The following is a 25,547-nucleotide window of genomic DNA, read 5'->3' on the forward strand; positions in this document are numbered from 1 at the left end:
GGAAAGCCTAAAAGGACAAATGGCCCTGTTACCTGTTAGGAAAAAGGCCTCACGTAACTATTCTTAAACTAAAAATACATAGTTCCAATGGTTGTCTTCCAACATGTTATTGATTTATATAGTGATTTTCTATTAACTCACCAATGAGATCATCTAATCTTCATAAAAAAACTTAGAATTTGAGCAGGATGACCCTTGCTATCCCTGTTTCATGGATCCCCGTTTCCTTAAACAGGCACACAGAGTGATCAAGAGCTTTCTCCGAGTGTCAGGGAACTAAAGGAAGGCCTTACATCTTCCCTACCAGTCCATTCCCTTAGAATGAAGATAGAGAAATGAAGCCCATCACATCAGTATGATCTTTAGTCTTCCACACACTGAATTGTCATATATTTTTAACTTTCATTTATAAACCACAGTTCTCTGACCCCTATCTTCACTTTCTAGATACCGCAGATGTTGGAAACAATTCTACTTTGGGAAAAGGCAATGAGGAAAGAAGTAAGAACAAATAAGTATTTGCTTGATTTTTATGTTACTAATGATCTATTTTTTAATGCTAAGGTTTATTATCATCATTTTTATACCTTTCATAAGACAAAAATGCCTTTGAAAGTAACAATGTATTTTTCAAAAGGTTCATATCTTCATGTTTTTATTCTGAATTTTAAATGTTTCTATTCTGAATTTTAAATGTTTCTTGTAAACATCAATGTATAGATTTGAGAACATTTCTTTGCATGTATAAATATGTTTTGAAATATTTTATTTATTTAAATAATATAATTCTACATATTCTTTCCTTCCTTGCTTTTTAAACTAAAATATCATAGCTAGATGATAAACAGATTAGCATCTCTAATTGAACTATGAAAATCATATTATAGGGCTACTTTAACATGACTTTTCCCACCTTTAGTGTGGCAGGAATTCTTCAATTGCTCTTTTTTTAATTTATTTTTTAAATTTGTTCTGATTAGTTATGCATGACAACACAATGCATTTTGACACGTCGTACGCAAATGGAGCACACCTTCTCATTCCTCTGGCTATACACAATGCAGAGTCACACCATTCGTACAATCACACATGCACATGGAATAATAATGCCCGTCTCATTCCACTACCCCTATACCCTCCATTCACTCCCTTCTGCCCAGTCCAAAGTTCCTTCATTCTTCCCTAGCTCCCCCACCACACACATACACACCATTATGGATCAGCATCCTCATATCAGAGGAAACATTTGGCTGTTAGGCTTTGAGGACTGGCTTATTTCACTTAGCATGATATTCTCCAGTTCCAACCATTAACCTGAAAATACCATCATTTCATTTTTCTTTATAGCTGAGTAATATTCCATTGAGTATATATACCACATTTTCTTTATCCATTCAGATGTTGAAGGGCACTAGATTAGTTCAATAGCTTAGCTATTGTGAATTGAGCTGCTATAAATGTTGATGTGGCTGCATCATTATAGTATGCTGATTTTAAGTCCTTTGGGTATATACTGAGGTGTGGGATAACTGGGTTAAATGGTGGTTCCATTTCAAGTTTTCTGGGGAATCTCCATACTGCTTTCCAGATTGGTTGCACCAATTTGCAGTCCCACCAGCAATGTATGAGTGTACCTTTTTCCCCACATCCTCACCAACACTTATTGTTGCTTATATTTTTGATAATTGCCATTCTGACTGGAGTGAGATGAAATCAGAGTAGTTTTGACTTGCATTTCTCTAATTGCTAGAGATGTTGAACATTTTTTCATAATTTGTTAACCATTTGGATTTTTTTCTTCTGTGAAGTGTCTGTTCAGTTCCTTAGCCCACTTATACATTGGGTTATTTGGGGTTTTTTTTTTTTTTTTGGTGTTTTTTGAGTTTTTTATATATCCTGGAGGTTAATGCTCTATCTGAGGTGTGTGGGGTAAATATTTTCTCCCATTCTGTAGGCTCTCTCTTCACATTATTGATTATTACCTTTGCTGAGAAGAATCTTTTTAAATTCATCCCGTTAAATAAAAGACCCAGAATAGCCAAAGCAATCCTTAGCAAGAAAAGCGAAGCAGAAGGCTTCACAATACTAGACCTTAAACTATACTACAGAGCTATATTAACAAAAACAACATGTTATTGGCACCGTAAAAGACATGTAGACCAATAATGCAGAATAGAAGACACAGAGACAAACCCCCATGAATACAGTTATCTCACACTAGACAAAGGCACCAAAAACATACATTGGAGAAAAGACAGCCTCTTCAACAAATGTTTCTGGGAAAACTGGAAATCCATATGTAGCAAAATGAAATTAAACCCATATCTCTCACCATGCACAAAACTCAACTCAAAGTGGACCAAAGACTTAGGCACTAGAACAAAGACCCTGTGCCGAATAGAAGAAAAAGTGAGACCAAATCTTTATCATGTTGACTTAGGACCTGATTTCCTTAACAAGACTTGATTTGCTCTTGATCACTTGTTTTTCTTCTTCCCAAATCTCTTTGCTGTAGATGTGGTTTGTTTGCTTCCTCACATTGCTGAATGATCATGGATACCCTCCTATGTCATAGACATTAAATCTTTGTCATGTGTATTGCTAATAGTTTGTACAAGTGGTTGTTTTTCTTTTAGGTTTGTTAATGGAATCTTTTATGCTAGAGGAGTTTAAGAATTTGGTAGTCAAATTTGTCATCCTTTTTCTCACTGGTTTCTGAGTTTCATATAATGTTTACAATAGCCATTTCTACATCAAAATTTCAAAAATATTGTTCTATATTTGTCAAACACTTGATCCTTTTTAGTCTTATCTATAAGCCACATGGGATCTATGCATCTCTTTGTGTACATGTGAGCTAGGAATTTTAAAAATACTCCCTACACTATTGCATCCTGAACTAAGTTGCCACTTAGCCCACACAGTGTCTTTCCCTATTCCTATTAGTTTTTCTTTTATGACAGAAGGCACTACAAAAGAGAAAGCGGAAGTCAGAATCATCCTGATGACTTACTGGGGGGATAAGTTTTAGAATAACTTCAAGATTCTTCCCCCCCCACCCCTTCACAAATCCAACAGAACCTCTAATTAGAAATGCATTGACCTCATAAATGCAGGTTAATTTGGGGATAATACAGACTTTTACCCATTTATTCATTTTTACTTAATATTCTTCCAATAAGAAGTTTCTTAAATAGCTCCTGCACTTTTAAAAAAGTTGTATATATTATATAAATATGTGTTACCATGAACATAGTTTTTCCATCTATATAATAACCCAATGAATTTAAATGAGACAAGACTCAAAATCTTAATTTAAATAGAAAATCCATAGTCATTTTATTATTTACACGTGAGGGAATCAGAAAGTCACTGACTTGATATAAAATCTTACAACATTCATGCAGTTTCAGGATCCAGATGTAACTTAAAATATCATGGTTCTAAACTATCAAGTAGCATGATGAATCAGAACTACAGCCTCCTTTGGAAATTGGTTTCATCAGAAATGTCAATAATCCTAACTTGGAAGAACATCCCTAGAAACATTCTACTCTTCCAACTCTTCCAACGACAAACTTATATTAACCGAGGACAGAATGAACTGATAATAATTATAAATAGACACGTGTTCCTGTATTTTACCAGAGAACAAGACTCTTACAAAACTTCTCACTTTAACCCTTCCGATCATATCTATTAGTTTTGTGGTGCAGATATTCTCTCTCCTTCTACAACGGTGTTGAGAGAATTTTCTTTCATCTCTTTCTGGAATTGTTTTTCTTTGTTACAGGGACTTAAAAACCCAATCTCTGGAAATTTGTTAGTCTTATAAGAAAAGCAAATACGTGGAGCTTAATTTTATTGGCATAAAAAGAGAAAGGCCTGAAAACAGGGACTAAGGATGTATATAGACTTTTCTACTATGGCCCATGATTCTTGTTGCTTCAATCTGAGCCGGCTGAGACCTCTTATTTTTTTATTTTTACCTTTCCTTTCTTGTCTTCACCTAAATACAAAATATGAACAACTATTTCAATATTTGAGTGGGAGGATGGTTATTATTATTTAATAATTTATCATATAATATTTTATAATCATGGTTTTGTATTTATAGGCTAATAATCATCCCTGGCATCATTAAAATGCTTTCTACACTCTTTCTTTTTTTCAAAATGCAGTTGCCACTTACAAGACCTCGTCCTGTGGGCCTCACCACACCCCCCTTTTTATTGACCTACTTACCCACTTCTCACTCTTGACCCTTCCTCAACTGACCTTTCCAGGCAAATCAGACCACGTCTATATCAAAGATCACCGAATCTCAGTTTCCCTTCAAGCTACCTGTTTTGGGTGAGGATATACAAAATGGTCTTTGTAATTGCCCACTGTTACTGGAATAAGATAGATAATTTGGTGAAACTGCAGGAAGAGCCAACTTGGGAGGACCAGGGCACCCCCAAACAAGTGTGCAAGCTTCCGCAGAGAGGCCAAGACTACAAAAACCTTTACTCAAGTTTATGGTCACACTGAAGACTGGTTGGCATCTCATTGGTGACAGATGAAGTCACCATAGCGCAGCCTGCAGGGCATGGCAGGCAAGTCACAGTGACCCTCACTTCCACAGATAAGGTGGTCAACTCAGAGCCTACAGTGGTTTTCCTAAGGGAATGATCTGGGCATCTTGACCAATGAAGGACAGAGTCTATGAATGACTCTAACTTCCTTCAAATATCTGCTCAAAAGTTAACTTACTAGAGATTCGTCCCAAGTCCTCTATATTAAATTAGTGCACACACACACACACACACACACACACAGCCCCATCCACTGCTCTCTGATCCCTTCATTCTGATTTACTTTTCATTATAGTACTCTGTCATCTTATGTATTTATTTTTCATTATTTGTCTCCTCACCAGAATGTAAACTCCTTGTAGCAAGGACTTTTATGTTATTCACAACTCTATCCTCAGCTCCTGGGGTTAATTAGCTATAAGGGCTCAATAAATAGTTATTGAATGATATATTTTCATGAATAAGTTAATTCTACCAGTGTGTGAAAGTTTAATCCAAATATATGATTGTACAAAATACACAGTTAAAACAAACAAAAATGTGAAAAGAGGTATCAGAAATGTCAGGAAACTACCCGTGAGAAGAGTGGTGATTTTTCACCATCATTATCTATTTCTCTAGTGTTGTCTATTTCTACATCATCACCTATGTTCTCTGTCATAGATATGCTGCCATCTAATGTGGGTTCTCTGCAGACCTCATTGTGGGGTGAGGCTGCTTCTAGACTACATATTCTCAGTGGGCTTCTTCCGAGGACAGATGTACAAATGGCCATAGATGAGTGACCCCACTGGCCTCACAGGTGAGGCAGAAGGAAGGCAGCAGGTGTGGAGGTAATAGTGGAAGGGCAGAGAGACCCCTTCCCAGGAGCCTGGGGCCTCAGAAAGCTGTTTCTCCAGTCTAGAGGATGGAGCTGGTGTGGCTTATCTGAGGGTGGCCGGCAGTGGTCACCTGATCATGGTCTTAAAGGCTGGGGGTGTTGGCTGCCTTTTGCCTTCTAGCACCCAGCAGGTCTTGGCACCACCATGATCAGGTGGGTGACGGGGAGAACACAGCCCCTTCAAGTCATGTGGATTAGAATGCAATCTCTTCTTTTATCTTCTGAGACCCACAATCTCTTACTGTCTAATAGTACCTCCCCGGTCACTTGCTGGTGTGTTGATGATGGTGTTGAATGGTGGTACTGGTGGTGGGCCTTCTGAACTTGCTGACGTCTACATGATGGAAAGACCTGGGTCCCTTCCCATCTCTACAGTACTCTCTCCATTCTAACCATGCTGTTCTTTCAATTTCGTGTTTATGATTGCCAATTATATTTCTCCTCCTCTTTCTTTTGAGCTGCCAAATCATAAATTCAAATTCTTGCTCCAAATAGCCACTTGGATTTTAATAGGTGTCTCTCTCAAATTTTATATGCTCAACAGACTTCATGGTTTGTACTTGCAACCCTATCACCCACACCAGTCACCCTCATCTCAGTTAATGGTATATATCTTCAGTTGCTTGAGCCAAAAAATGTAGGGCACGTGCTGATTTCCGCCTTTTCCTAACCCTCCACATTCAATCCATCAAGTTTCAAAAGTATATTTCAAGTTGTTCACTCTTTATCTCCCCTGCCCCTCCCCCAGTTTAAGTCCCATTATCTTGCATGGGGTAAACCAGAGCCCTCCCCACCGGTCACCCCACTTCCCTTCTTGCCCATTTATAGTCCATTCTCCACTCAACAGCCTGCCACCCAACTGCTTATACCCTTTCAATGGTTTCCAGTTGAATCAAGAGGAAAAAGTCTAAATGTCTTTCTATTCTTTCAAAGCTCCACATAAGCTGCCCCCGATCACCTTATAAATCTTCTCTCTGTCACACGCCCGCCTCAGTTACTACTCTGGCCTTCCTTGAATACACCAAGCAATTTTCTGCCTCAAAGCCTTACCATCTCTGTTGATATATGTAAATGCTCTTCCCTGGGGCAGAAGGCTCCTTATTCATGTTTCAGCTCAAGAATCTCCTCTTCAGAGAGATGTTTTCTTAGAAACTCCCCCAACCTATTTCCATCTCCCTTTTACCTCTTTCCCCTGATTGATAGTGCTTTTGATGTACAAAAGATACTTTCTTTGTGTTACCTGTCTATATTATCCTCTATGGTTATGCTTTTCAATCTTGTTTAAGGAACCATGGCCTAATCCTGGAGCAGCCCAGAGCTTTTCTGCTCTCCTACTTGACTGGGCATCTTGACCAATACAGTCAGACCCAAGATGGACAGTGTGGAGGCCACTCTTCGCTCTTCTTCTTGCATGCTAGGCAAACGCTGTACCACTGAGCTGCTTCCCCAGCTCCTCTGACAGCCACTATTTACAGTTCTTCAGAGGTTCCTAGCAAGATGGAGGACCAGTTGGACACCAATTGGCTCTCCTTCTTCCCTTTCCCACTTCCTAGTTCCTCACTCCTGCTCCTTGGGATTGCTTCAAGAGTAAGCTTACTGAACAAGATCTGCTTTTGAGAATAGTAGACTGCGACATCCTTATTTATTTTCTCACTTACATATTTAGTCCTTTTGGAGTTGCTTTCTTTTCAGTGTGGCATTAGGTGGGAGTCTAACTTTTTCTCAGTATGGCAACCAATTGTCCCAGTTTATTCAAAGATATTGCAATATCTATCATACATGGTCTGCATCAAGCCACACATACACACACACACACACACACACACACACGGCTGGGCTGGGGTTGTAGCTCAGTGGTAGTATGCATACACAGAGAGATAGGTAGGTAGATAGACAGATTTGTTTCTGGGCTTTCTAGACTGATCCATTGCTCTCTCTATTCTGTAATAGTACATATCATACTCTATTAAAGTACTCTAATTGCATAATATCTTAATATTCTCCCAATGGTTTTCTTTCTCAAAATTATTTAGGCTCTTATGTCCATTTTTCCCTTCGTCATGATTTTTTTGTTGTTGTTGTTATGGGGCGCTTAACTGCTGAGCCACATCCCCACCCCATTTTTGTATTTTATTTAGAGACAGGGTTTCACTGAGTTGCTTAGCGCCTCGCTAAGTTGCTGAGGTTGGCTTTGAACTCTCAATCCTCCTGTCTCAGCCTCCATTACAGGCATGTGCCACCTTTCTTCATGAATTTTAGTCATTTTGCCAACCCTTTAAAACCCTGTTTTATTTTTATCAAAATTGCATAGAATGGAGAACTGACATGTCTAAAATATTGAGTCTTCCTGCTCATGAACATGAGTGGTCTCACTATTGTTTCCTTTTCACATCCTTCATTTATATGTTCAACAGATATTTCCAAGCTGCACAACAGAGATAAAGAAATGAACAAAATCTCATCAACCTTACATCCTACTGTGGGTATGTAGAAAATACACAAATAAATATATCATATTTTATTTTTATTTTATGTTTTTGCAGTTCTGGGGATCAGACCAAGAGCCTCTGGCATGCTAGGCAGGCCCTCTACCACTGAGCTATACTCCTAGCCCAATGTGTAATATTTTATATGGAACAAAGGAATAACATATAAATAATAATAGATTATATTATTATATAGCAAACAATAGTATGTAAATAATATATAAAGGAACAAAGAGTAATGCAGGTGTAGAGTGATGAAAACATGTCATTTTAGGAATGGTGGACAAGGAGAACCTCATTAACAGACCGTGTATAAGATCTTAAGGAGGCGAGGGACTGAGCCAGGGAGAGAGGCGGGAAAACATTCATTGCAAAGCCTAAGACAGCACTCCACGTGGTCCTTTACAGAATGGCGTTGGAGGTCACCAGCTGGAGAGATGGAGTAGAGCTGGGGGAAGTGGTCTGTCAGGGTCCTGTAGCTGTCACGGGTGGTCAGCGTGTGGTGGTGCTGAGACTCCCCACCAAGAACACAGCGAGGTGGCCCATGGCCCGCCCTTCCTGCCTTCAGTAGCGCTTCAGCTTTCTCTCCTGTGGGGGATGCAGGCCTTCTGTTTTGTCCGCTGTTGCTGATGCTGTTGTAATTGCTGTCTTTCCTCCCAGTGCGCCTTTTGACTGATCACTCATTACTCCTATATACGAAAGCTATTCATTTCCATAATCTGAAATTTTCTGATTTTTCTTATTATATTATTAATTGCTTCTTTGGGGGTTTCTGAGTCTATGATTATATCATCTGGAATATTTTATATTTTTTTAACCTTTCTGAGGCAGGTGTTTTAATTCAATTGCTGTCATTTCTATCACTGATTAATTATTTAAGGCTGATATTTTTCTGTGGGCATTCTATTATCAGTCTTCTATAGGTTCCTGTAAGTGGTGTCTTCAATGTTGTTATTGGCTAGACATCCCACAATTTGCATTTGTATTTTCTCCTTGACTCAGGAGACATTCAAGAGAAGGGGAAGAAAGGGCATGTGCTCTATTTTCTGCCTAAGGAGTTCATTACACAGAGACCACGTCTGCCTTGTTAAATGTGTTCCTTGGGTCTTTCATAGCCTCTTCTGTCTTGTCCAGTGATCTCTTATGAACTAAAGAAAAAAAGTCTTCTAATAGTATATTTCTGCTTCTTATTGTGTCTCCTATGATTTCTCCTTGCTGAACACTTTTTGGGCTGAATTACACTTTCTTTGAGATTCAGTGATAAGCCCTGATTTCTTGTAGAGATATGCTAATGCATATTTATTTTCATTGTTTTTAAATATTTATTTTCATTGTTTTTAAGTTAGTCTCTTGTATGTAGTGAAAAGTTGGGTTTAATTTATAATTGGATCTAAAATTTTCTTTTTCAAATGAGTCAAGCACATTTACTTTTATGGACATCAAGATGCTTGATCTTGTTTGGTCCCATTGATTTCTACTTTGAAATTCTAGGGTTTGAGGTTTTTGAAATGTCAACACTCTACATTCTGTCTCTTTGCATTTTGTGTGGGTGTGGGTGTGTACTTCAGATACCTAGGAAGGTTGGCCTTTTTGTTCCGCTGGACACCTGGCCACTGAGCTGAGACTATACCTCACTGCATTCCTTACAGTTAGCTCTGGTGACTGGATTCTGGCCCCACCCATTCCTAGTGTGCACTGGTGGGAGCAAAGACACTGGATATTTAAGGATTAGGTTTCTGCTCTTGTCATCACTCTTAGATTTGTCTTTTTATGATACCCTTGATCTTCTCTTTTAGACGGTACCCATTAGTTTCCCATCCAGATTTGTAAAATCAGAGTGTGTTCAGTCTCCTCACCCACTCAGTTTTAGACCATGATTATTGCCTTTCAGCTGTTAAAAAATGCTTCACAATTACTCCTGGGTTTGTCCAAATAATACCCTTTGACTCCTAGTGATAAAATAAAAAACTTGCTCTACCACCCATATTTCCCTCTAGTCCACCCCACTCCTTATATTTCAGTCCTTTTGCCAACATTTTTCCAATCCTGCCTTGGTTTAGTGATTTAGGTTATTTTCTCAAAAAGAGATCAAAGGAACAACATCCCCCAGGATTCTCTTGTTTGAAATTAATTATGTGTGTTAATTGTACCTGAAAAATAATTTGCTAATTATTTATAGAAATATCTTGTAGATTTTTGTCCACATTAAATGCTACTGTGGAAAATTCTGTAGCTGATAAGATCCCCTCTCTTGATCTTTTTGCCTAGGCCGCTCATTCAATTCTTCCTGTAACTTTGAGGTGTGGTAAATTTCCTGGAATATGTCTCAGGGTTGACGGTCTTGAGTGCACGTCTCTGCTACAGGCTGAAAACACGTGTACTTGTGATACATGAGTTCTATGTGATGCTAGAACTGCACATACCTTCTTCTTGACTTATCTTCAAGTATTCCTTCTATTTTTTTTTCCTTCAGAAACTCCGATGATCTGTTCATGGTTTTCCACTGACTCTTTTCTCTCTACTGATTTTTCTCAATTCTTCTTAAACATCCTTGTTTCCTTTTCTGAATTCTATAATCTATGTCCTTTTTAATTTCTGAATTGTCCCATCTCCTTTGTTTTCCTCCTACAGTTTGACTTCATTGTTCTGATGGGTTTATTTCTTAATTTCTGCATGTTGTAAACAGGAAATATAACTTTGGATTTTCAAGGTATTCCTCTAAATTCCTGCAAGTGTGCTGACATTGTCTGAAATCTTGTTTTTACCTGTTTGACATTCCTCTTCTATTGTCACTTTCTGCCTGATATTGAGCAATTCTAAAAATTTTATTTACTGTGACTGTTAAAACCTCATGTACTGGTGGGGTTGTGGCTCAGTGGCAGAGTGCCTGCCTAGCATGTGTGAGGCACTTGGTTCGATTCTCAGCTCCACATATCAAGAAATAAAATAAAGGTCCATTGACAACTAAAAAAAAATTTTTTTTAAACCCTCATGTTGGGCTGGGGATGTGGCTCAAGCGGTAGTGCACTCTCCTGGCATACGTGCAGCCTGGGTTCGATCCTCAGCACCACATACAAACAAAGAGGTTGTGTCCACCGAAAACTAAAAAATAAATAAATAAACATTAAAATTCTCTCTCTCTCTCTCTCTCTCTCTCTTTAAAAAAAAACCCTCATGTAAATATTCTTTTTAAGAAATCATTGACAATGCAAATATAGGTTTTTGTGTTAATTTTTTCTATGTGACAATAACCATGGTGGTGTGTTTCTAGCTGGGGATTTAGCCTCACAAAAGCATAGTGGAATGAAGGTTTAAAAATAGAATACTTGAAAGCTACTGATATATAAAGCTTGTAAACCTTTGTTTATAGCTCTAAAGGATCATTTTCTCTCTTTTCTGTTGAAGGGGAAAAAAGACTTCATAAAGTAAACCATCTCCAAAAAGGTAAGGAGAACTGTTAGCCTTCACTCCTTGAGCTTGCTGTGGTCCTGATCTTTCTTCTAGATTTCACCTTTGCTGCAGCCCCTAAATCTCCCATGAACCACGATAACTGATTAACTCTTGGTTTATTTAGAATACAGGCTAAGTCATTGTAACAAGGATATCCCCAAATGCAGGCTTAAAGCAAACAACGAATATCTCTTTCATTTAACAGTTCAGGGTGGTAGGAAGAATCTGCCTTCCTTGACATGTGGTTACCATTTCTGGGTCCAACAAGGCTGACCTTGTGGTTGCTCTCTCTCAACCAGTGGGAATGGAAGAAATGAACGGAACAACCACCACTGGTTTCTTGGAAAGAAGTCTTCTACTCAAATCCCATCAGCCAAAACTTGGTCACTTGGCCAGAGTTTGCTGCAAGTGAGGCTGAGAAATATAATCTCTCCCCAGCATCCATGAGGGCAGCCATAACTCTCTTCTTATAGAAGAAAGAGAGGATGATTGTGGGTGACAAGCAGCAGCCTGCCTACTTGCCCTTCACATTTGCATCCAAAGTCACCAGTTCCTCCAAATGAGGAAAGCATTGGTTCAAACCAAGCCTTCTCCACATTGAGACCCTTTGGCATGAGCATGAACTGGAACCTGGGGTGCAGCACAGAATTACAAGCCAGAGATGAGCCATCCCCAATTGGGAATGGGAGGAGAGGGCAAAGTGTTAGAAGGGGGTATTGTAACTAATTGATCCAGCCCCTGGTAGAACAAGGAGAAATAGACAGTGGGAACTCAAATGACGTTGGGAACTCAAATCAATGAAGCCAAAGCTACAGCCCTGGAACCATGTTGGGTCTAAGCCTGGGAAACAGTTATTCAAACCAAACTCAGAGCACACACCGTGTTGTGCTTGGGTGTTGGAGGAAGAAGACACAGGATGCTCCATTGTTTGCTGCACAGGCTACAATGTTTTGTTTCTATAAAATACTTCTAGTGTACTTATGTGGTAGTGGTGTCAGGGCTTCTTTTTTTCCTCTAGAGTTAAAGCATCTTTGGATATATTTTTTTTCTTTCCATTACTTCTAGCATCTCTATCATTTTCCTCTCCATCCCTATCTTTATCATGTTTGTCATATCCAAATTAATTTGTACTTACCCAGGTCTAAGACATTTTTCCTTTGAGCTTCTACTGGTTCCCATGACCGTCTTTTTGGTAGATCCTTGATGTCTCCCAGATACGGTGAATGAATGAGCTACATTCTTTTTTTAGTTCTTTAGAGACCCAATATACAGGAAATCTCTCAACTCAAGTTCCCTTAATGCAGAAACTAACCGGCTGTGGAGATCCACACTCCTGCTGGGCCACCATCCACGTGATCCATCCTAGTGATCTTTCTGCACAGAGTATCTTTCAAGAAGGACTAACTGAACTCCTCCTTTCCCCGGGGAAGCTTATGAAAATTGTCCTTCCTCAAAGCTCCACTGGGCCTGTGGCTGGCTCCTAGCAGGGTCTCCCTTGTACTTGTCCCATGGTCAAGGCTGTAAATATTTCTGCTCCTCCAAATTCCTAGAGATGCAGGCCTATTCCCTTGAAGGCAAAGCCTTCTCACTTTCCTTGAGGAGAGGGGAGCTCTTAGCTCACTTCTATAGCAAGTGTAGGGTGCCAATCAATGGCAATTGGACAGGAAATTTAAGAACAGCCACATTATGTATGCTTAATTGCATTTGAGCAAAAAAAAAAAAAAAACTTAAAAAGAACGACTCTAAAGGAAAGTCCAGGAGCTCTATGGGATTGGAAGTCTTAAGCCCGAGATCTCTTAATGAGGAGAGCTTGGGTAACTGAACCAGACAACTTTATGCCTTTAATCTGTTTGACCTCAACATATTTTGATGAAAGGTGAATATAGCAGTTCCAGAGAAAGACACAGAGAGATAGAAAAAGAGTCTGTGTTTGCCTGAACCAGGGGAGAGAGAGAGGGTATCTTGGCATGGTGAGTCGTGCCTGCACACACCACCTCACTGCTCTCCACCCACACCCACTAACTACTGACTCTGAGAGCATCCTTCCCTGAGATAGGGTTTCAGTGAACCACTTTTTGCTGTCTTTAACCTTGAGGCTTTCTAAGATTTTAACATTTATCTCTACAATTCCCCTAGGGCAGTGTCCTTTTGGTTAGTTTCTTTGATGCTATTATCTGTTCAAAACTATTTAAAAAAGGTCTTTGGTGACTTTCATTTTCTTTTCAGCCCAAATTCTTGACCAGGGCTAAGATGCTAGTGTCTCATCCTTGTAGCACACCCTCACTTCTCCCTGAACAATCCAAATTCCTATGTTGCTACCATTGATTTCTGCCTTTCAACCAAAGGAAATCTACAATGTTTCACTTCGTTTTTTAATTTTTTGTATGCTTCAGATTCTTCATTGGTAATGGGGTTTAAAAAATTTCTTTCCTAAATTTACTAGCATATGTATGTATTGGTGGTACATACCTGAAATCCCAGTGGCTCAGGAGGCTGAGGCAGGAGGATCCCGAGTTCAAAGCCAGTGTCAGCAACTTAGCAAGATCCTAAGCAACTTAGTGAGACCCTGTCTCAAAAAATTAAAGGTGCTGGGATGTGGCTCATTGGTTAAGTGCCCCTAGGTTCAATCCTGGTGTGTGTGTGTATGTGTGTGTGTGTGTGTGTGTGTGTGTGTGTCTTGTATTACTATCTAGAATATAATAAGCACTTAAGTGTTAGATATCATTATTATTATCACAATATTCTTTGGTATAATATGTTAATTTTTTTATTGACATGGGAGTAAGTGAATTTGGATCAATGTCAGAGTAAATACAATGGAATCTCAAGTGAGCCCAGGTTACTATTAAAGGCTTGGAATTTGCTAGGCTATGGACTACATAGCTTTCATTATGTATCAGACCCTTGAAAAGTTACAGTAAAGTAGAAATCTGAAAAACACTGTTATGCAATGCAACTGTTTTATATTTTTCCTTTTTTTCTCAGAAATAAAGAAAGGCAGACATAGATTCCACTCAATTCAGAATAATGCCCTTCCAAGGAAAAGAGGTTGGCCAAAAGGTAAGAAAGGAAAAGAAACGTTTTCAACAAACATTAAATTCTCGTGCTTTATTTTGTTCGTTAGTAACAAACCTGTTTCCCTAATTGCTTTATGTAGATGTGCTGTTAAGAAATATATAAAATACTGTCAATTTCCAAATGGGTCAGGGAAGGAAAGATAATACACTGCAAACAAAACCTGAGTGATGAGTCTGCCACTCCTCCCAGGTCCCTGGCCACTCACTGTGGCCTCTGCTGATCTGATAACTTCTAAGGCTCAAAATAGCTAACACACACACTAACACACACACACACACACACACAGGTGATGTATCCACTCCCTTCTTCCCTGACGCCCTGTGGTCATCCTGCAGACTCGGGTCTGCCCCTTCGCCACTTCTGCCTCAGTTTACTCCTAATAACATGAATCAGACTGGCTGCCCTCCCAGGCTCATCCCGTTCATACGTGGCTTCCCTTGAGAATCTCCCACCCAACCCGGCAAGCACCTTGGACAGCTGCCTGTCCTGCAGGGAGAACAGCAGGCCCCGTGGAGTGTCTGCCATGGCCCCTCACCATTGCTGCCTGGAAGGGTAGGAACAGCAGTGGACTCTTCCTGGAGTCCACCTGCAGATCTTCACCTCTGTCTACTGAACCAGATCCTCAGTCTTTCCATCCCACCTGTGCAGGTTCCACCCTACCATGTAGAAAGCCCCCTTTCTCCCTGGGAAATTTGCTGATCCTTCTAGAACTCTGCTGAGTTTCTCTTTCAGCCAGGAGAAAGCTGTGGCAAAGGGATGATGAAGCAAGCAGAGAAGACATTTATCTGCCTGTCTCCTAGGTTGCCCCATTGTGATTCAGCCAGTCTAAAATCAACCTTCTCTGGATACGTGTATGTGTATGTATAAATGGAATATGTACATACAGAAACATACGTATATTTATAAATATAAATACATATATGGCCATAAATTTCTCACTAGTAGAGCAAAAGCAGTATCTTCACTGCCTGTCCATTCTTAATAGTGACAAACTTGCTTTGAAATTAAGGTGTTGAATGGTCCTTCTAGAAGGTCCACACCCTGCTGCAGTTACTTCGGGCAGAGTACTTCTCAAAAACGCTCCAGTCCTGCTCCCATCTACAGCGTCTCCACGAGGCCCTGGCAATCATGGTTCTTCTCTGTTCCTTTGTAGGCTCTCAGCACAGTCCTCTGCCACCACTGACCCCTCTAGCCATAACTTTCACACTTAGAGCAGGAGTGAGTCTGATCTTATCTACATCCCTCACATTCCCATGGCCAGACGCAGTGATGTCTTAAAGACTTCTCACTTGGCTTGAAGGAGATGTCTGACAATTCTCTCTCTCTCTCAAAAAATGTAGGCTCTTTCATAAGAGTGGGGATGGGGTGGGGAAGTCTGATGCTGCAGAACCAGGCTCCCTCTTTCCTATCGTGTTCTGGGATGCAGGGGTAGACCAGCACTCTGCGTGAGGATTTAGGATCCCATCACACCATTCCTGGATCCTGAGACATCTGCTGGAACTCGGAGAAAACCAAAGAGTCACCTAAACATCCTAACATCTTTTGCTCAAAATTATTTTTAATAACTTTCATTTTTTTCTGACCACATTGTTATTTTTGAAAGTTGATATAGAGTTTTAATACTACTGTTAGTAGTAGTAAAGTGGTTCTAAGACTAGTATACACAAGCACAGTTAAATCCTGCTCTGTCAAGGGGGTTTTACTTCCTGACTGTAAGACAGGGCAAGCCGTTGTAAAGCCAAGTTCACTTTATCAAATATGATCTGGTCTTCAGTCCAAATTTCTCTAAGCCATAAACTAAGAGGGAGCACAATGATCTTTTGTTTCTCTACCCTGAAGTTGTTTGCCCTGGCAGGTTTTGATTGAAAGGAGAGATTAGCTAACCCACTAGCCCTAGGAGGATTTAAACAAAGAGAGACTAAGAGGAAGTAATGGCTGTTGCTGAGAAGATCCAGTTGCAGCAGGGCTGGAGCTCCAGTTTGGCCACCTGATGGGAAAGGAGAGAGCAGATAGAACAGATGTCATCTCATGGAACCAGGAGTGGAGAAAGAGGGAGAGTTGGCCCGTGTCCCTTCAGCATCCTGAGTGACAGGGAGAGAGTCCCACAGAGAACCACACCTGTGTCAATGACCTTTCACCCTGGCCACCAGGAGCTATCATACCCCAATCATATTCTGTGAAACTGATCAAATAGAGCAATTTGTTCTGAGGCACAATCAAGGAGTGTTAAAAAAAAAAAAAAAGGTTCATCTACCTCCTTGAGGACTCCAATTTCCCATTTTGTTTGTTCTTCTTAAAACTTTGAGTATAATAGCCAAGTTGATTGTTCTCTCATGCAAGGTTAGTAATTCCTCACTGCATGTATCTCTGTAACATCTTAATTAACTTCCTAAGGGTGATGCCTTGTGAGGTAAGACAAACTTGATTTGGGGATGTGAATCATCAATCAGTGTCATCTGGGGCCATTTTTATCTTGATGAGGTTTAAAAACATAAAAGCAAAAACCTCTGAGTAACTCTTACGGCAAAGGTTCAGAAAATAAAATAACATCCACCCTGAGGGTTCTTTGTACTAGATTGAAGGAAAGACCTCTCCCCAGCCTAATCTGGTCACAAGCTGCTTAAAGGAAAGCACATGTATGATATGTACATGGGGGAGTTTTCTCCTAGGATCTGTACTGCCCAAATCAGCACCCCACAATGACAGCCATGAGCACAGAATCACAGGCACAGGCTTTGAGAAGTGTGAGCGGGGGCTGGGGATGTGGCTCAAGCGGTAGCGCGCTCGCCTGGCATGCGTGCGGCCCGGGTTCGATCCTCAGCACCACATACCAACAAAGATGTTGTGTCTGCCGAGAACTAAAAAATAAATATTAAAATCTCTCTCTCTCTAAAAAAAAAAAAAAAAAGAAAAAAAAAGTGTGAGCAGGCACTCCATGTCCCTGACTTTAACAGCCACAAACAACTGAATGACACAGTCTTAAATAATCACATGGAGTGACTCGATCTTTCCTTTTTTTTTTCTGCACATCCAGTCAACACATAAAATCAGACTCTACATTTTTCTTAGATATCTTTTAAGTCAATTTTTTGTGCTGTCTTTAGCTCTATTACTCATAGACTTTGAGCCTTAATTTCTACAAATCCCCCCCCCCCCGCCTTGAATAACCTTCACTAGCTTAGTTTTGAAGTCCTTGGCCATTTTCTGCAGTATTTTCAGTAGAAACATCTTTCAAGTTTAAGTTTGGGTGTGTGATTGATAAAGTCTGCCATAAGGTCTGTCCCGAGACCTTGAATTGCCGTTTTTTCTCTTTCCCAAAGGAAATTTTCACTACCTTTCTTTAATTTGTTTGTTTTTTTTATAAAGTTTTTTTTTTGTAGTTGTAGAATGCCTTTATTTTATTTGTATATGGTGCTAAGGATGGAACCCAGTACCTCGAACATGCTAGGCAAGCGCTCTGCCACTGAGCTACAGCCCCAGCCCTTAAATTGTTTTTTTAAAATCTCTGAGCATCAGTTTCCTCACCTTGAAAGTGAGAATAGTTGTAGTACCCGTTTAATAGATTTGTTCTAAGGAGTTAGTAGAGACAAAAGTTTTCTTCATATTGTTCTCAACGTGTTGCTTGGGAAACAACATAAATCAGTGTTTCAGATGTGTTTGGGATGAATTGTGGATACTAGTAAAGAAATGTAGGGTGAATCTCAGGTAAGCATTACTTTTATTCTTATTTTATTGGTATTAGGAATTGAACCCAGGGGCACTTAGCCACTGAGCCACATCCCTAATCCAAATATATATATATGATTGTATATACTTTTTTTGAGACAGGATCTCTCTAAGTTGCTTAGGACCTTGTTAAATTGCTAAGGCTGGCTTTGAACTCACAATCCACCTGCCCAAGCACCAGACGCCACCATGTCTTGCAGCATTACTTTTAGACCTAAGTGTAGGTCAGGGGTCAGCAAACTATGGCCCACAGGGCAAATTCCGTTCTCCAAATGTTTGTTTTAAGGTTTATTTAAACAAATCCACATCCTTTCATTTATATATTGTCTTTGGATGTTTTCCTGACACAACTCCAGAGTCAAAGAGTTGCACTGGAGATCATGGACACAAAACCTTAAATATTTACTATCTTTACAGAAGAAGCGCCTGACTTTTGATTTTGGCATTTGTGTTTTTCTTTAAGTACTAAACAAGCTCCTGTAAAATTACATTTAAATGGTGTTTTTGAAAAACATGGTTATTTGCAATGCAATGTTGTAAACAAGAGATAACCGTGCTGCTTCTCAACTTTCTCAGGGAGAAAAAGAGTCAACGTTAGACCCTTGAAAAGAGGGAGAAAAAGAGGTAAAAAGATGCGATCAATAGACTTTTAATAATTAAACACCTAACTTCCTGTTCTATACTCTGTGTTCTGAGTGATAAATCAGTTTCCATCACGGGTTTATGGAGCCCATTCTGAACATTAGGATCTTGGTTGGCAGTGGTCAGTTTCAACCACGTGGCAGATCACGTGAACTCCCATTCTATTGATTAGTCAATTGATCTGAGAGGCCCCAGGCCACCCTGTCCTGCACCTCCTTTCACTATGCCCATAACTTTTGAGGAGAGAAATATAAAGAAAAAAATATAAAATTTGTGATTGTCATGATACTTGGCGGACCCTTCTCTGGCCAGGTAGAAAGCTGTAGATGGCACAGAAGGAACACCAAACCCACGTTCCAACCCCCAGACTTCCTGGACTGCATGGCTTTAGCCTGTCGTTTGCCACTTTGGGCTCCGTTTCCTCATCTGTAAAGATGTGGGGAAGGGTGTTTGGTAAATTAGACCAAGTTCCCTGCTGGTGCTCCCCCAGCTCTGATAGTCTGTATCTCTGAAATGACTCAGGAAAAGCCATAGACAGCTCACTGTCCCCGTCCCAGAGAGAAGTCCTGGCTGTGTGTTCGATGGATCTCCCGGATCTGGGCTGGAAGGCAGTGGGGACTGCAGGGGTCCCTGAGCCATTTGAAGTTTCTTCTCGAGCCCCCACCCTGAGCCATTGAGGAAGCTCGGGTGGAGGATAAGTGAAGCAACTCAGAGAGCACAGAGAGAGAGAGAGAGAGAGAGAAGCTACCCCATTAGGTGCCCTGTGCCACCCTGCCCTGTTCCCCCAGTCAATGCCTTGAATGGGAGACTAGACTAAAATTTGGTTATTTTTTTTAACACATGCAGAACCTCAAAGTCATAACATGGTTAGAAATACATCTTCAAAACACCAGGGGGAAAGTCGTTGTGCGGTAGGAGTTGTGGCCCCACAAGTCTGGGAGCTTAGCTTTTGCCTCATGAGGCTTCATGTAGGAATTCAGAAGGTGGGAGTGGAGGGTGACATTATCGATGGGCATCTAAGCGGCCATAAAAGAAAAACCTTGAAATCCAATACATTTTGAGTTAAAAAAGAGGGATCTCAAGGTAGATGGGGAGACAGAGTGCACAGTTTTAGAGGAAGATGGAATTTAAAAACAAAACAACAACAACTACTACTACTACTTCTACTACTTCTTTGCAGGTCCAACAATTCCCAGAGAAAAAAATGTGAATTTCAACCTTCCTAAACTTCCTGTGACCTGTGGTGAGGCTAAGGGGACTCTCGATAAGAAGCGATTTAAGCAAGGTGAGTTTTGTTACCTTCGGTTTTTGTTCAGGAAGTAGATCTCTGTGTGGGGGTCTCTGGGTCCAGATCCAGGTCTGGGGACCCACCAGGAGGACTCCTAGGACTCAGGATATCATCCCACACCCAGGATTTATTAAAGTGGAGGAAGGAAATAAAATCAGCAAAGAGAAGAGGCCCATGTGGCAAAATCCAGAGGAAGCCGAGGCTGGCTTCCAGGGGTCCCTCCTGGTGCAGTCACACAGTGCTCCCTTAATTCCCCATCAACAAACTGTGACAACACAGTGAAGGGTCTTCTACTAGGACTGGCCTGAGCCTAAGAGTCCAGGATTTTTTACCAGAGGCAAATTTCATAGGCACCCTCTGCCTAGCACATTCCAAAATCCTGACTCTCAGGAGGAAAACAGGTTTTCTGCATAAACCATGTTGGACAGTTTGGACACAGTGAGGCATCTCATCAGTTCTGGGTCATGGTAGAATTGCTTCCAAGATCCATATTCCCAGATACCAGCCAGGGGTCCAACTTGCAAGTAAGCCTCTCTAAGGATAGAAGTTTCTTTTTTTTTTAATATTTATTTTTTAGTTGAGTTGGACACAATACCTTTATTTATTTATTTTTATGTGGTGCTGAGGATCGAACCCAGGGCCTTGCATGTAATTGGCAAGCGCTCTACTGGTGAGCCACAACCCCAGCCCCAGGATAGAAGGATCTTATCTGGTATTAAGTCTTTACGGCACAACATCCCAGATAGGCTGCAGTACTGTGGCATTTGCACGCTTGTAAAATTCATAAAACGTTACCCTACCAAGCCATCTACCCTTCCACTCATGAAAAAGGCCCACAGGATGCCCATCTAGCACCCGATGCAGTGAGAAACATTTCAACACCTGGAGGAAAATGTGTACATCTGAAAAATTCAACATCAACCTTCCCGGGGCTGTTTCCTATAACATTTGTTCAGCTTTAAGTAGGAAGAGCACAGGACTTTAAAGAAAACCTTCATTCAAGTTTTAGCTATACCAACAGGTTATTGGTTTATTTTTCATTCCTATAATGAAATACCCATGGCAGGATAGTTTATAAGGAAAAAGGTTTATTTAGCTCATAGTTTCAAAATCTGAAGTCCAAGAGCTGTCAGCCTCCTGTGTTTGGCCCTTGGTGATGGCTTAATGGTAAGATGACATCATAGTGGGAGTCTCTAGTAGGGAAAGAGATCACATCACAAGACAGGAAAACTAGAGAGTGATTGGGGTCCCGTAGCAACTACCTTAAGTACTCCCAGGCAATAGCTTCAGTGACCTAAGGACGTCTTAGCAGCCCCACCTCTTAAAGGTCTCACCACCTTTGACATCACCATAGTAAGGACCAGGCCTTCAACACCTGAGCCCTTGGGAAACACACTCTAAGTATATCCAAACCACGGCAGAGAGCATCTGTGTCATCAGCATCAAGGAACTCAGTCTCTCTGACCCTGAACTTCCTCCTCTACAAAATGAGGGGAAAAAAGAGATAATAGGCTTTGCCAATGATCATTTAAAGTGTAGCATGAATGTTCATCTCTCCTAATTGATCCTCCCTCCCACAATACAGTTCTGTGGGTACCAGGTATCGGTGTTTGCCCTGTGACTCTACTGCCTAGGTGTGATTTAACGTTTTCCTCCATAACACTTCCATGATTACTTTTAACATCAAATAGCCATGAATCCAAATCCGAGAAATCACCAGTTGTCATTAGCAGGAAGAAGGTATTGCACAAGATGGGGCAGATGCACCTGCAGGGACAACTTTGACATGGCCACCTGGGTTCGCAGGATCTCAGCAGGCGCTTTGTGCCTTCGTCAGACTTTCTGAAACCCAGGCTGGTTCCATCCTGAGGCGTAGAGAAAGGGGAAGAAAGAATCTTGCTCATGATTTAGGATCATTCATTTTTTTTCTCTTTTGATGGAACAAAATACTTTAAGAAGGTAACGTCAGTGGTAATTATTCCTTTCATCACATGAAGGTCAAAGAAACACACACCATGAGGGGAGTCCCCCTCTGTCCTTGCCTTCCGGGCTGGACTGGGGTCCCTGATGTCTGAAAGGAATCCGTTCCCTGACCCACAGCAGCCCGGGCCCGGCGTGAGGGAGGTCCACTGCAGCGCTTCCTGGCCGGGAGCTCAGCTTGCCTTGGTCTTGCAGGGGCCCAGATGAAGAGCATAAGGACTGAGGATGGAAAATGGCTCACCCCCAGGGAATTTGAGATCAAAGGAAACCACGAAGCAGCCAAGAACTGGAAGCTAAGCTTGCGCTGCCACGGATGGACCCTGAAAGAACTGATAGAGGTATTCTGTGACAAATGGCTTCCATCAAAGGTCCACCCACATCGACGCCAGGCTTCCACAGAGTGTCGGTGTCCCCAAACCCATCGCGATCCCCTTGCTCAGGTCATCATGCGAGTGTCCGTACGACGTGCCACTGAGGCAGTACCTCGGCTGGCCGAGGCCCTCTAAGCACGTTCACTCATGTCCTTGAAGGCAGGATGGCACCCTGTGGCCGGGACTCTGCCATGAATGAACTGTGAGATCTGGTCACATGAAAGTCACTTAAGGTGGAGGGAGAAAGTGTCCTTAAACCTGGAGGGCCAATGTTAAAAGTCACCTATTACCTACCCGAAAATAATGCATCTGTGTGGGTAGTTCCTGGTGACAGAATGTTTCAACAACATCTCTTTTGATAGGCCATATCAAATTGATTCTTTAACAATCGTTGGGTGAAAGTGAGAGAGAGAGAGACAGAGACAGAGAGAGAGAGAGAGATGCTGGGAAGAAAAACCAGGACCTTGAGGAGGCAAGACAAACATTCTAGTACTGAGCAAGACAGCCCAGCCCCCTCAAACTTACTCTTGAAAAAAAGAGTATAAATAAAATGCATTTTAAAATAACTCCTTTCCTCCTACATCAGCTGCCAACATGGAGGAAACAGGAACAGGTCTCTGTTGCAGATGAACACCTGCGTGTGTTTTGCCTCTGCGTTCATCCCAGGTGACCTTTACTTGTGGCACAAGTAAAGAAAAGGTCTGCTCTCAGCAAATATTTACTGAGCAACATACAAATCTAGGAGGGCATCTGCACCGAGCTTGGTCTTAAAGGAGAGCAGCTCTGACAAGGAACAGTGTAGAACAGGGCATCCTACAGGGCAGAAGGGATGGCCGGAAGCTCTTCTCCTGGGTGTGTCGAGAAGTTGGAAGCAGTGAGACCCAGCAGTCACTGGGCTGGCTGTAGAGGTCATGTGGCCAGAAGAAAGAGCCTAAATGTCCTTCACTCCCTGGGGAACATGGAAAATGACCTCCACGAAGACACCCTGAGTTTGAGTTGACAGTGAGACATCCAGGTAGAAAGATCTGGAAGGCAGTCAGAAATACCACCCTCAAAAATCAAAAATAAGGGCCCATCATCACATCATTGATCGATCTTTTCTCTCTTTCAGGCAGGGCATCTACCAAAGCCACCAATAACAAGAAAAAAGGTGATTATCCCATGACCTTCTGCCAATGTCTCAACCGTCAAATTGTTGATTTTCCATTTCTGTTTTAAATTGATCAGTTATGATAAAATCTGACTTCACCAAATGGTGTTTGTCGTAGTTGCTGCTTTCATAAGAGGTCAGAACTTCTTTGAGCATTAGAACACGTGAGATGGATGGTGGTGGGAACAATCCTTAAAAATAGACAATAAAGCAAAACTGTTCTTGTATGTATGTGTTAGTGAAAGGTCTGAGTGCCACATTATCTTAGAATTAAACAAAAAAAATAATGGGGCTGGAATTGGAAAAGCAAGCATAATTAGAAATGCACAAAACAATACTTCTAATGGCCATTGTCTCTGCGTTCTCATCTTAAGCACTGTCTGTCACTGTTTGGGGGGTTGTGTCTTCAATGAAATAAGAATGGAGCAAAAGTTTCCCGAGAAACATCCCAGGGTCCCTCCAGATGACCTATTGTAAACTTCCCCTGGGAAGGTGTGTCACAGGGAAGCAACAGTAAAAACCAGACTCCCTTTCTTTTCTGTCTTTCCTCTACTAAACACACACACACACGTACACACACATACCACACACACACACACACACACACACACACACACACTTCTTCAAGAGAATTGTTTTTCCTTTATGACACACTTGAGAATATAGTGACTGAAGGCAGAAGTACCCTGCAAGTCTGCCGTGATGTTTGGATGTCATTTGAGTGTGCTCCGCAAGGGTTCATGGGTTGAGATTTCATCCCCTTTGTGAGGTATTAAGAGGACAGAAACAGAATCCAACGATGGTGTCCAGAGGTGGGACTCTTGGAAAGTGATTAGGATTAGATAAGGTCACCAGGGTGGAGCCCCGAAGGCTGAATACAGTGGCTTTGTAAGAACAGGGAGCGAGGCCAGATGCTGTCCACACGCACTCCCTGTCTTTTGCTGTGCGATGTCCTGCCTCACCTTTGGACTCTGCAGCAAGGCCATCATCAGATGTTGGTTCCTGAACCTCCAGAACCTTGTTTCTTTTTTCTTCATTTTTCTAATAAAAACGGACGTGGGTATTTTGTTATAGTAACACAATATGGATTACTACAGCTGCTGACAGGGAAAATCTTGTCCTCCGTGAGAGGCCCTTTGACCCCGCCAGAGGGTGTGTACAGACCTCACTTCCATCCATAAGGGTGGATTCTCCTCCTGGCAGTAGTCTGTGGAGTGCATGGACGAGCAGTTTCCTTGCTGTGGGGACTGCAGGGAAGGTGTGAGCCTGTCGGTGCCTTGCATGGCCTCTCCAAGCCTGGTGTCCCAGAACCTGGTGAAGCGAGGAGATGGGGGAACAGCACGCCCTGACCTCTGACCTTGGTGAGCTTATATTTCTCTACCACATCAAGAATCCAGTCCTCACAAGGCCGACTCCTGGAACTCTCTGCTCACTGGCTTCATGACCAGACACTCAGTGACTAGGCTCTGGGTCCACTGGGTTTTCTGGAAAAAGAGACATTATTTGATCTATTTATTAAGACCAAACATGTCCTCGCAGCCCCAGAGCCAGGGGTGACTCTGCCCGGGATAATCAGTTGGGTTGAACGTCACTCATCCTTCCATCATTCCATCTCTCTCCAAGGCCTTCCTCCCATGGCCGTTGGCTTCTGCTGCCCACGTCACTCTCTGCTCCATGAGGCAGGTGCTACTGTCAGCATCTTCTCTGTTCCTGCATTTCCTGATCAACCTGCTGGTGATAGCTAAGACTCTCTGGGCTCATAAGATCTAAAACTCCAAGATGATCACTTCCTGGCTGCTAAGAAACCTCTTCTCTAAGTTATAACCGTGTTCATCTCTTCCTGCCCTCGAGTATTCACTCACCAGCCATCTGGGGAGCAGTACTAGTGCCAGGCAATGAGCTTGACCAAAGGCAGCCGA

General features: G+C 41.6%; 1 protein-coding gene across 2 annotated transcripts in view; it reads left to right on the top strand.

Moving 5' to 3' along the window:
• Positions 1 to 25,547, top strand: part of Sp100 (SP100 nuclear antigen) — a 96,008-nt gene that overhangs the window by 60,772 nt on the left and 9,689 nt on the right. For both annotated transcript variants that reach the window (XM_077791098.1, XM_077791101.1), the window contains 8 exons: positions 448 to 501; positions 7,872 to 7,940; positions 11,349 to 11,387; positions 14,379 to 14,453; positions 18,774 to 18,821; positions 20,020 to 20,124; positions 22,303 to 22,445; positions 23,590 to 23,628. In XM_077791098.1, coding sequence (XP_077647224.1) covers positions 448 to 501; positions 7,872 to 7,940; positions 11,349 to 11,387; positions 14,379 to 14,453; positions 18,774 to 18,821; positions 20,020 to 20,124; positions 22,303 to 22,445; positions 23,590 to 23,628 — 572 coding nt within the window. The remainder of the gene's footprint in view (positions 1 to 447; positions 502 to 7,871; positions 7,941 to 11,348; positions 11,388 to 14,378; positions 14,454 to 18,773; positions 18,822 to 20,019; positions 20,125 to 22,302; positions 22,446 to 23,589; positions 23,629 to 25,547) is intronic.

Source organism: Urocitellus parryii, chromosome 1 (assembly GCF_045843805.1).
Source record: "Urocitellus parryii isolate mUroPar1 chromosome 1, mUroPar1.hap1, whole genome shotgun sequence".
In the NCBI taxonomy this organism is placed as follows: domain Eukaryota; kingdom Metazoa; phylum Chordata; class Mammalia; order Rodentia; family Sciuridae; genus Urocitellus; species Urocitellus parryii.